Source organism: Ammospiza caudacuta, chromosome 1, assembly GCF_027887145.1.
Source record: "Ammospiza caudacuta isolate bAmmCau1 chromosome 1, bAmmCau1.pri, whole genome shotgun sequence".
In the NCBI taxonomy this organism is placed as follows: domain Eukaryota; kingdom Metazoa; phylum Chordata; class Aves; order Passeriformes; family Passerellidae; genus Ammospiza; species Ammospiza caudacuta.
Window position 1 is genome coordinate 62,142,115 of NC_080593.1, and position 12,686 is coordinate 62,154,800.

The following is a 12,686-nucleotide window of genomic DNA, read 5'->3' on the forward strand; positions in this document are numbered from 1 at the left end:
CTGTTGGATATTTTCTCTGTACAAAAGATAGTTTTGTAAAGGGGACTAAATAGATACTAAAAATTATCCCAGGCTGTGCAAATTATAGCCTTTTGATGTCAAAACAATGTAACTACATAAGATATTCTTTCCAGATTCTTTCCTAAGGATTAAAAAAACTCAAACATTATTTGTGCTACCCAAAATTGCTAAACACAAAATACTGTTTTGCTGGTAACAAGTCATGTATAAAGGTTCACTTCATATTCCTTTGCCACAATGCAAAACTATAGGTTATAGATTGGATATTAGGCAAAAGATTTTTATGGAAAGAGTGATAAAGTTCTGGAATGGTCTGCCCGGGGAAGTGGTGGAGTCACCATCCCTGGATGTGTTTAAAAAAAGACTGGATGTGGCACTCAGTGCCATGGTTTAATTGAGGTGTTAGGGCATGGGTTGGACTCGATGATCTTGAAGGTCTCTTCCAATTCTCTAAACCCTCTTGCTAATCCATATTTGACCCATTTGATTTCTTCTACTGCTGGCATCACAGACTGGGCAAGAATTTTTTTTATTTCCTCATGCTAAATTAATTAATAATTCTGCTGTAAGTGTATTTTAAGGAATAAGACTATTAAAATGTGAAGTTTAAAAAAATGTGATATATATCTTTAATCTCCTTAGCAACATCTTTAATGGTTAAATGTGATATGCCATTGTTTGGTATTTAGTATCCTGGTAACATAATTAGCACAACAAGGCATACAAAACAAATACCCTTCCTGAGTGTTCACAGCCCAGTACCAGGAGGAATTAGAGCAGAACTGCCCAGACATCCAGTTAGAAGATAAGCTGTGCCCTTTTCTTCCTTATTTGGACTATGAATGAATAAAACTTCTCTTTATATACTTTTATATTACCTGAACTGTGCGGTTTCAAGTATTTTGACTAGCAGCTTGCTTACAAATGGATTTATTGAATTTTTGAGTAGCAGAAAGACTTTGGTTCATGCTACTGGAGAATTCTATGGTCTGTATTGAGTTTGATCTGAAACTTAACTTGAAAGTTATTCTCTTCCTTGATTAAGACCTGCCTTGTTTAGTTGAGTAGCCAGTCTTCCTGGCCTGTCAGGAGGCCAGGAGCAAGTGAGGAGGTGCCAATAGTGAAGCTTTTAATGAGGCATGTGTTAGTCTCATTAATAATTTGTTGCTGTATATTAAATTGACTTACTTGAAACATTAACAGCTTTCACCTTTTATTAAAAATGGTGAAGAAAAAAACAAAGATTTTTTGCGTGGGTTTTATTTTGTTCTTCAGTTATTTGACTGTTCCTAGCTTCAGGTCCTTCTGATGAGCCATAAAAACTCATCAGAAGGACCTGAACTTTTGATTTAATTAGTCTAAATAATATGGGGAAAAGACAAAATGTGAGAAGCAAGACCAGCCAGAATCATCACTATCATGTCAGAGTCACAAATTAATATCAGGATCTATTTTGCTTGAATAAACTCTCTTATTGATGCCATCATTGTGTGTGTTGTAAGCAGTGTGAGTACAGCATCATGCAACTCAGAGAAGAAGTGGGAGCTATTGTTGGGATCCAGAGGTAATGCAGATGTCATCTATTTTGGAGCATTGCATAGGCTGTGTTCTGGGCAGATAAGGCCATGCCATTGTTTGACTTGTCCCAGCTGAATATTTGGCCACTGGTCCAATGTCCCAAAGTCATGCCAGATCCAGACTGAGTTTTTTTTTCCCCCCAGAGCTTAAATAGCTGAGGTGAGATGTACAGTGAATACAAACTCCATTTCATTTACTGTGCCTGAAAAGGAGGGCAATTTTCCTTGGAGATGAATGGGTTGGCTTTAAACACTCTGGGAATTTTGTAGGAGCTTTGCAGCCTAGAAGGCTCCCTTGGTCACTACACAACTGTCTGCTGTGGAATAGCTCATTTCCAGCTCATCCTGGTTTTATATGTGCTGAGAAGTTTGTGTGCAGTTTGAGTGTTGCTTTATATCCACAGCAGTAGAAAGGTTTGTAGTTTCTGGCTCAAGGCTGGTTTGTACTATCCAGAGCACCATCTAGCAATGCAAAGTAGCCCGGGAAGTGTGGATTATCCAGGTTAGCTACTGCATAGGATGACTGAAATGGTTTTGTACTAGCAAAACACCTCAGTGAGTTTGACTCTGAAACTTGAGTCAACGTGTAAAAAAAGTCCATTAAAAAAAGTCAAGTTTCTATGAAAAAGATAACATGTTTCCTGTGTTGTAATAGCTTTAGAAAACTTATTGTTCTAGTTTGGTTTTGATCACTGAACCTTGAACATTCCTTTCTTTTACATCACTCGGCGGTGATGGTGTGTATCAGTGGGGTTTTGGTTCTTTTGACCCCAGTTCTACCTCAGGGAGATGTAAATATTTGTTCTCAATTTTCCTGGGCACATTGATTAACAAACAGGCCATTGTAACAAACTGGCAAGGCCATGGCTCATTGCATGAGCTGATAAATTTGGAATGTGACACTGTGTTGAAATATTTAAAGCTTTGAAAGGTTAGTTATAAAGTGACGTGAGTAATGACTGAGATGTTCATAGCACCCAGGACTACATTGGTAGCCATAAGAAAGGCCAGCTTTTCAGCCTGCACAAATCAAATGGGCACAGAGCATCTGCTTCAGACACATTACATTTTTTGACTCTTGCTTTGTTGCTGTCCAGTGTGGCTTTGTAAATACATGCTATCCTGCAAATCATGCAGCTGTTTAATTGCCCCTTTGATGGGGGGACATTTCTGGTAAGGAAAGGCAATAGTGATGCCATTTCTTAGCTATGAGTAACTGGTGCATGTATTCATGGCAGCACTGTGAAAGTGCTGCCAGATGCCTGTATTTAGCATATGTCTAATTATTTAATGACCACTGAAAGGAAAAGTGATGATAAGAACAGCACATTTCTATTTGAACCTCTCCTCAAGTGCATAAAAATCATCTCTTTAGAAACTGAGTATGTAGACTGGTGTGCTAGAGGCCAGTTAAAATACTAATTCATTAACTGCATCCTTTTCTTATATACAAGGGTTGACTCTGTGAAGTGTCATGTGCCTCTTGCAAGTCCCAAGTAGCCAAGAGGAGATTGGGTAGTTTTCAGAGTCTGTCCCACTTTCCAGTCTACATTTTTATAATAAGTGTTGAGAGGTATAGTGCAGCATTCATAGAAGCAAAAACTCTATGTGTGGGGATCAGCAAATAAGTTCACACCAACCAAAACAAATAAACTTAATTTTGATACATCTTCATGTTAGAGATTAATGTTTATTATCTTTTACTGGTTAGCATGTGTCTGAAGCAAGAAGTGAAAACCATTAATTTTTATCTGTATACTTCAAACCAATGTGTGCATTGCTCAGAGTCCTTACATGAATAGCCATTCTCAATGATGATTTCCATTTAATGCCATATGTGTGACATTCTTTCCCAATCTCATACTTCTTGGAGTTAGAAAGTTTGCATAAGCAAACCCATTCCTAGTGTTCTAAAAAGGAACACTAGGAATAGGTTTAGTTATTTAATGAGTTTGACTCTGCATCTTTTGTCGTTGTGTATAAAAATGCCTGTTAAAAAATGTAATGTATCTATGAAACAGATCTTTCCTGTGCTGAAATGGCTTTATAAAACTTACTGTTGTAATTTGTTTTCATGTAGTGAGCTGAACATAAACATAAAAGAAGTTTTAAAATTAAAATTGCATTAAAGTGTGTATATATTTATGCATACACACATATTATATTCAAATGTACTTGTGGATATGCACAGGCTAATTCAAAATGGTTTTCCTATAAAAATATGGAAGTATGCCTGAGGTAATGGTTTGGCTGCTGATCATTTAGCTTTGTTTTTGTTTTTTTTCCAGCAGTCAACACTGGAAGATGTAAGTACCAAAAGTAGATTGCACAATGTGTTGTATGTGTTTCTTAAGTGTTGTGTTTGTATTTGTTAAATTTTTGTAAATATTTAGCAAATAGCTATGTTTAGCATAAAAGTGAAAAATATAGAGGATGTTTTTAAAACAAACAGCTGTGAGAGCATGTATTTTATTACCTGGCTTCAGTTGGATGCTGATGTGCTGTGTGTTTGTATTTACAAAAAGGCTGTTAGGAGACACTCAGAGCTAATCACACGTTCAACCCCAGGGCGTTATGACCAACGAGGAAAGCTGGATTCCCAAGAGACTTTGTAAAAAGTGTTCTGAGATTCAAGTGTTTACAGAGTTCTCCAACACAGTGATTCCCATTCCCAGAGCCTAAGCTGTGCTGAGTTTAGTTGTTTTGTTTTCCCCAGACTTTACAAGGTGCTTTGCAAAGCCATTTCACAGATGGTAACTCCTCTCTCAAGTAAGGAAAATCCATTCTGCTGTAAGAGGCTCTGTATGAAATATCTTTTGTTTAAAGAATAGAAAAACAAAAATTATAGTGGTTTTGAGTGTCTGTGATCTCGTGGTGTATTTCCAACTGTGTAACTCTTGTTGCCTTGCAAATTGTCATTGGATTGATTGCTTCCAGCTTACATAAAGTTTTCTCTGAGTTCCTCCTTCCTCTCCTGGACACTTTGTGCTGCTTTGTGCTGTGTGCTCAGATAAGTATCTCATCACAAATTATGAATTGTTGGCAATGTTTGTCAGTAGGAAATGGAAGCTGCCCTTAAATGAGTCTTTTCAAACAAACTGAAAATGTACAAAATTTAAAGATAAAATCATAATGGGGTCAGACCACTGATTAATGTAAATCTGCTTGCAGTTGCTGACGTAAATAGGAAAGTGCTGATGTACATCATCAGAGAATGTGGCTGGTGAAATGAAAAGAAAATAAAGGGGTTAGGGGGCTAGTGATGCTGGTCTCTTAATGTAAGCACAAACTTTCACCCAGGACCACTTTGTTGTTAATATGTAACTCTGCAGTGCCGGAGGGGCCAGGATATTCCAGACGCTGCAACAATGTGGTGCCTCCTACAAACATAATAGGAGCAGAACTATGTATTCTTTAATTAACCCCTGGACCAGTTCTTCCACTGGCATGGTTTCGTGGAACTCCATATACCTCAAAGGAAATAAATTGATTTACTGTGGCTGGGCACTTGGTCTTTTATTAATGTATACTTCTGTGTTTTGAAGTTAGGTGCTGTGCTTTTCATGACCATAAATAGTTTAACATTGATCAAACAGAAGTTATCCTAAACTCTACAAACAGAACAGTCAGATTAATGAAAAGAAACTTGTATAGTGTAGGAACTAGTGGGTTTTTTCTTACCTTTTTTTTTTCCTTTTTAAATCACAGTGTAGTGTGATCTTTATAAAATATGACTTCAGAGCATACATCCTTGCACTGATATTTGTAGTTTCACTTTATCACACGTATTATTGCACTAACATATTATCTTCATTTTTTTTAAATACAGAAGGTACATTGATTTAAACAGGCTTAGGTAAATAGTGCAAGTTTGTATTTTGTTCCAGTTTAGGCCATGCTTAGGTAGAACAGACAAATATTTAGTCTTGGCCCAAGCTGGTCCCATGTTATAATCCCCTGCAGTTTGTTTGTTTAATAACAAGCCTAAACTTGTAAGGGGCAGAAGACTGCCAGAAATACTAATGATCTTCAGAGAGCAACTCAAAATACAAACTTCCAAGTTGATGCTTCAGTACCTACCAGGGGCAGAAATACAATCCTTCAAATAATAAATGGGCTCGTAACATCTGCCAGGTTATTGTGTTCTCCAGGGTCTGGTGACTGTGCTATGTGCAATCACTTGATGCCTTCTGAGGAGCCTACACCAAAATTAATGGTTTCATCAGCCTGCAGGAGCAACCAAGTAATAGGATACACCTAGGGCTATCCTAAAGGGCTTCTTTATGCTTAGTGAATGCCTTCTAACTGTTCCAGTGAAGTGTGGAGCACTGGAACCTGAATGCTGCAGACTACATCAGAGAATTTAATTTGATGGACTGTGTGGAGAGACTGTGGGAGAGCTTAAGTAGCCGAAGTGAGCATCAGGAATGGATGTGAAATCAACTTTTAGACAAAGTGATTTAGAATTTTACTATTTATGTATTGGATATTTTATAGGGGATTATCCTGGCAATCTACCAGCTATAAAGAAAGGTGTAAGGGCATCCAAGGTTTAGTAACACCCATTTTGTGTTGGAGCCTAAACATTAGGACCTGATGCTATGGAAATAAATCAGTATTGTCTTAGCCTCCAGTTGCATAACATTTAGAAAGTTACTTTTTTCCCCCTGAAAAAAGCTGAAACTCATTATTAGATAGCTTACGCTGAGAAAACAACCCTTTAATGGCTGACAGCAGCAATAGAAATGTTTTCAGATGCTGCAGTTTAACGTTTATTTTCATTTTTTTCCAGTAAATTTTCATTTCAAACTTTGGTGACATAAATAACCAGCTATGCTCTGAAAAATATTCTTCTAATGTTTCTGCAAGCATGGTTGAGCTCCTAAGTTACTTTGCACTTCTCAAGAAATGTCTTTGCCTCCCCTAATGAGGTGTATGATAGCAACCTCTTACTCTCTTTCCAAGCCTGTAGTAGTAGGTGTGAATCTTTCACCTGATTCAGATCACACTGGAATTGACAGCAAGACTGTGAACTGCAATTACCTTAGGCATTAGTGCATTTACAGTCTAGTACGAAATTTCTCTTTGAATGAGGCCAAAACAAACATGCCTCTACAAAATAGGTCTGAGTAAATGCACATGACTTGTGAATTTCTTGCTTAAAGGGAAGGTCCCCAGCCATGCCAGGAGTCTGCTTCCTAGTCTGGTCTGCAAGCAATGCTGGCACAATGCAGTAGTAACATCTTCCTTGCTGTCTGTCCTCTTGCAGATGTCTCTGGCCAAAATATCCCTTTGCACTGACTTTCAAATCACCATGCCCTTCTGGGTCTGGTTGCTTCTGTTTAGTCTTTTTAGTCTGTGGAGCTCTGCAAAGGTTGATTCTGCCTTTCTCCATCCATAACCACTGTGGGCTTTTATGTTCTCTGAGTCTCTCAAAACATGAATGTTTGAGAGGGCTACGCAGCTCACAAGGGCCTTTGAAAAACACAGCAAGCTGAAGTGAGTTGAATTCAGAATAAATATGCTTCTTTTCCAGCAGACATTGAAAACAGATTTTGTTCCACAGATTCACCTGTTGCTGTATTTCACTTGAAATGGTTGTACACTAAGGAGTGCCATTATTGCTTTTGTTTTGTTGGTTCCCTTTCTCCTAAGTTTGCTGTCTCACCTCCAGAATTTACGTGCCTGGTGTAGAATTTGCTGTGTGACATTCTTTGACCCATGTGGGAAGTCAGATTTCATTATTTTAATAATAATTTTTAGCCCATTGGGAATATCTACTAGGTTGAGCACCTTTCTTTTCAGTGTATGCCCAAGAAAGATCTGGAAAGCATTCTAGTAATTATTAAATGTGTTTGTGTGAAAATCCAAGCAAAGACTAAAAGCCCTGGAGTTCAGACCATTTCCCACAAATTAAATGAGAAACACTGGTTAAGTTAGCACAGAGTGTGATAAAACTGCAACATACTGTGTCATTAGACTGCTTTACATGGTGACTGGAAAATTGCCAGTTTAAATAAACTTTGTGCATCTATTTGAAAGCATGTCTCTCTGCACACCAGCTATTTAATCCTTTAAGTTTCTATGGTATTTTTTTTAGAAATGTAGTGAACTTGTAAATGCGTGTACTATAACTTTTGAATGTTTGTTTGGATTTAACACCTTATTTTGATTTGCTAATTATGAAGAATTAAAAATAAATCTTCCTGATTTTTGAAAGGCTTTATCCTTTTCTTTTTCTTAACTTTCTGTTCAGAATAACAACATTAATGTTGATCTCAATGCAGTGTCCGTTCAAAAGAGTATAGGGCATAATTCTAGGAATTAAGTAGCCTGTGTATTATTCTGAAGGCTAAAACCTGCAGTTCACCTCACTTTTGAGTCATTGCTCTAAAATGAGCAAAGTATTCAGGAATCTTTATAAATTACTGATGGATTTGGATTAAAGGCCTATACAAGACCAAAAGTAGTTATTATAATAGCAAAGGGATCTAGCAATGTCATTTATTGTTAAAAAGAGGAGATAATTAAATTGCCTGCACCATGGTTATAATCAATAAAGACTAAGACAGCAAGAACAGCATTTGGGAGTATTTCTTTGGGTCTGTAGAACACCAGAGATGTCCATACAATTCTGTCTCCTCAGTGCCAACCATGTGTTGTGCCATGGTGCACTGTGGTGTGCTGTGCTGTAGTTGTCACTGGGCACACACATAAACCTGCAGCAGTAATTATGTGTGCTATGTAGAAGGTGAAGCTGGAATGGAATAAAATGCATTCTTTATAGACATGCTGTCCCACTTGCTGATGGTGGTCAGGGTAAACTTTTTCTGACTATGAGGACTAATTCTTCTTTTGTTCTTGCAGGTCAAGCCAGTTACTCACAGTAGGATCACTGTGTCAGCACGGTTTCGCAAGCCTCTCCAGGAGCCCTACACTATTTTGTAAGTAGAATTTTCACTTAGTGGATTGCCATTTCAGGGGTGGTGGTGGTACCGTGTTCACTTCAGGGGAGCTTTGTTTAAAATGCTCCTCCAAGTTATTTTACTTTGCTTTATTTCAGCCTGATTGCTAATGGAGACCTTATTAGCCCTGCAGTGCGCCTCCTCATTCCCAGGAAAACACTGAATCACTGGGACCATATTCTTGAAATGGCAACAGGAAAAGTTCCTCTCAGAAGTGGAGCTGTTCACAGGTATAAGGAAGCCAAATATTTGCTAGATACATTTTATATGCCTAGATATGTTTCTAAAACTCCATAAGTAGATATAATGGGTCATTCCTATTTTATGGGAAGTTTCACTGTAAGAAAATTAAAATGCATCAGAAGGCCACAAAGTGGAAATATGTTGACTCTAAGTAACCTTCACATTTCATTTCTACTGCTATTTAAAAAAAGAATAACTGCAATTTGCTTGAACTGTTATTTTAAAATTAATATTTATTAATTTATTTAATTAGCAGGCCAGTAATAATACAATGATATTGCAACACATTTAGTACTAATAAATAAGTTATGTGTCATAATGAAATAAATGAGCATGCTAAAGTTGGTGAAGATGTTTGGAATGTGGGATACACAATGTGTGTTACTTTTCAATTTTGATAGTTCTTTAAATTCATTGGGGCAAACAATTTCAAGGAGAATATTATAGATTCTCTGGGGTTTGCATACCTGGGGCAAGATTAGGATGTGCTTCATATTCAGCCTCTTAATAAAAACCAAGGCCAAAGTTGTTGTTGGGGTTTGCCAGTTCCAGTACCTCAGCTGGTCTGAGTTGTTGAGGTATCCAAGGAATAGGAGGTGACCTCTTGGATAGGTAGGTTTCAGTCCCTTAAGGCTTTTACAGTGTAAAATAAGTTACCTAAAATGGCATTTGGTAGTTTTTGTAAGTTTTAGAGCAAAATGATAGATGTGATATCTGTGAGAAACATTGCAGTTTAAGTGTGCTCTCAAGGTGTGCAAGCAAATTACAAACGTTCCAGTGTGGCCCCATGCAGAGCACATAACAGAAATCTCTTCATCAGGCGGGAAAGGACCTTTTGTGGAAAATCATTCTTCACAGCCTATGCAATGTCTGAGGCTAAGCTTGCAAAATCTTTCTCAAAACAGTGCAGATAAGGTAGTCTTTTAGTTCTTCTGCTTGCTTTCCCGTTTGATAAGGGTGAGAGAACGTTAAGGTAATGCTGTTGAATATTAGCTCTCATCAAGTTTTTTCTCTCAGCCCTGAACTTCTTTGCTCCTATTAACTGGCTGCTTATGACTTTCACTTGCAGTAAAGTAAATCTGCATGTGTTGAAGCTTTCTGGGTCTGTTTCTCCACTAGTGTAATTCAGAAGCGAACAAAGCGAGAAAAAACATTTACAACATACCAATTCTTTCTGCTCTCAGGTTGTTTAGCCATTTAAAAATCTTTCATATTTTATTTTCATTACTTGGTGTCTCTCTGGTGAAACTGAATGTTGTACATGAAAGCATTCAATATATAACTAACATTCCTTTTGTGAAGTTCCCTTCAGTGCACATCTTTAATCCTTCAAAAATAAGATAATGTACATGACATTTTAAATTATTTAATGTTCTCCCCTTGCTGGTTTTAACTCAGTTTTCATTTTCTTTTCTTTAAAATATTAGAAATACATATTAAATCCATTAGTAAAGTGATCATAGTTCTCTAGTAAGTTACACATTACTTGCTGGGGTTTACTGAAACTATGTTAGCATTTGGGGAAATCTGGTAAGACCACTGATGCTGGGAAGATGTAATTTCTCATTAAAGAAGCATAAGTGGATTTACAAGAACCTGCATTATAAACAGGGCAGCTTTTTCTTTCCTATGTTATTAAAAGACTTAAAAAGCTACCAAGTCTCACAGTTTCACATGGGGCTTTTTAAAAAAGAAATTATTGATCACCCTGATCAGAATAGAGATGCAAGCATGAAATATGAGAGGGGGGATGATGGGAAAGCAGCTTTTCTGCTTGTCAGATTGTTGATGGGGAGGGGGTGCAGCAATCTGATGGGCAGGTACTGGGTGCATCAGCAGCTGGGAATTTGGGGATATTGTCCCAGAAATTGTGTCTTTGCTGTCTCCCTTTCTCAGCCTGTATGCTTGCTTTCTTTTGGCTGTCACTTTTTACCTTGGATTCAGGACGGAAAGTGGAAGTCCACTGACATCTCACAAGGCAAACTTAGTTCATCCTCAGAAGAAGTGACCATTTTTGGTACATAGTACAAGCCAGAGAGAGCCTAGCTGGTTTGTGAATGGTTGTGGCAAAGTGGGTGGGTGAAAATTATGGCTTCAAAATTCCAAAATTGTAAACAAGTAGCTTCAGAAATTTGTGTCACAAAACTTGTGTGTGCTTGTTAAGTCCATTTAGTTAGTTATTTGTTTGAAGATCCATTTTTAAAAAATACGTTTTTGATTTCACTTTCATCTTCAGAGACTGATTGTGTTTGATTTTGCTATTGTGATTATAATTTTCAGGGTGAGAAATGCAATTAAAGATTGCCAAGTAATCTGTAACATTTTTTGAGTTATTTTAAACAAACAACTTGTGCACTTTAAATATAACATTAAAACACAAGCAAAATGAAACATCAGGAACAAAAAACCCCATTATTTTGTATGTACCCCTCTATATCTGTAGCCTCATACAAATATATAAACAATTCTTAAGCTGTGGTACACTGATTTGCTGGTTTTTCCCCTGAGTTCCCAAAGTGAAGTGCAATCTAGCAGAACACAGTGAGATTAATTCAGAAATAGGCTTCCTGCTGATTTTCTGATAGCTTGTTTTATTTTCATTGTTTGTGTGCAACTGATGTTGACTCAGTGGTAGTGAAACATAAATTGCTCTTTGAATTGCTGGCGTGCCTGTAGAACGTTTGTGCTGTGAAATAAATATGAGTAACACAAACGAGGTGCTCCAGAGTTAGCATACCTCTTCTCAAGGAAGCAGCAATGTGATCTCGATTTAAAATAGCTGCAATTTCACCTTTCAAAATTTTCAGTGTTTGCACTTGGAAACGTGTTCCCATGTGGCAGGAGACACACAAAAAATTAGGGTACTTTTATGAGGGTAATACAAGAAAGACATGGACATGCAGGAACAAGTGCAGCAAAGGGCCACAGAGAGGAAGGGCTTGAAGATGCCTGTAGTGTGAGGAGAGCTGGGACTCTGCAGCCTGAGGAAGAGAAGGCTCAGGGGGATCTTTTAAATTTGTGTATATACCTGGTAGGAATGAGTGAAGAAGACAGAGCCAGGCTTTTCTCAGTGGTGCGCAGTGATAGGACAAGAGGCAATGGGCACAAAATGAGAGAAGGAAATTTCACTTGAACAGAAGAAAAAGAACTTACAGTAATGGTCATCATATATTGGAACATGTTTCCTAGAGAGGCATTGGAGTCTCCATACTTGCAGGTGTTCAAACATACCTAGAGACAGTTCTGAACAACCTACTCTAGTTGCTCTTACTCTGCAAGGCCTGATTGGACTGGGTGGTCCCCAGACATCTTGTTCAACCTCAGATATTCTGTGATTCCTGGTTCAGTAAAATACATTAGTTTCTTCTGCATTTATTCAAGGTTATGCCGCCACATGTATCAGTTTTAAAAGTTCTTTAAACTGAAAATTTTTGCACATTATAAGTCAAGGGTTTATTCAAGGTAGCCTCCTGATACTCTTCTTCAAATGTTCATAGTATGGTTGTGTGTATTTTTTTACATCTCCTTGCATTGTGTTGAAAATTATGACTATAAATTTGTACAAAGTATAGCTCTAGTATAGCTAGAAGGCCTCTAGAAGGGTAGTTAAGATAGCCATTCAACATTTCTGCAGTTAAGACTTTAATGAAAGTTGTTATTGCTGACTTTTAAATTAAATATAAATATTGTTGAATTTTGAACCATGCTTTGTAGGAAAGAGCTAATTTATTATTGAATGTTCCTCCTTACTCACTGTTTTGACTGTGCTAAAATAAAATCACAAATTTGACTAGGAAATAAATTCCCTCCAGCAGTCCCTGATGCATTCCTTTCTTCTCAAAAAGAAGTCATGGTAAAAATCCACCTGCTGTAATAGACA

At 37.4% G+C, this 12,686-nt stretch overlaps 1 protein-coding gene across 1 annotated transcript in view; it reads left to right on the plus strand.

Annotated features, from left to right (window-relative positions):
* DCDC2 (doublecortin domain containing 2) overlaps nt 1-12,686 on the plus strand; it is a 52,679-nt gene that overhangs the window by 8,766 nt on the left and 31,227 nt on the right. The window contains exons 3-5 of the mRNA XM_058816485.1: nt 3,887-3,904; nt 8,466-8,542; nt 8,662-8,793. Coding sequence (XP_058672468.1) covers nt 3,887-3,904; nt 8,466-8,542; nt 8,662-8,793 — 227 coding nt within the window. The remainder of the gene's footprint in view (nt 1-3,886; nt 3,905-8,465; nt 8,543-8,661; nt 8,794-12,686) is intronic.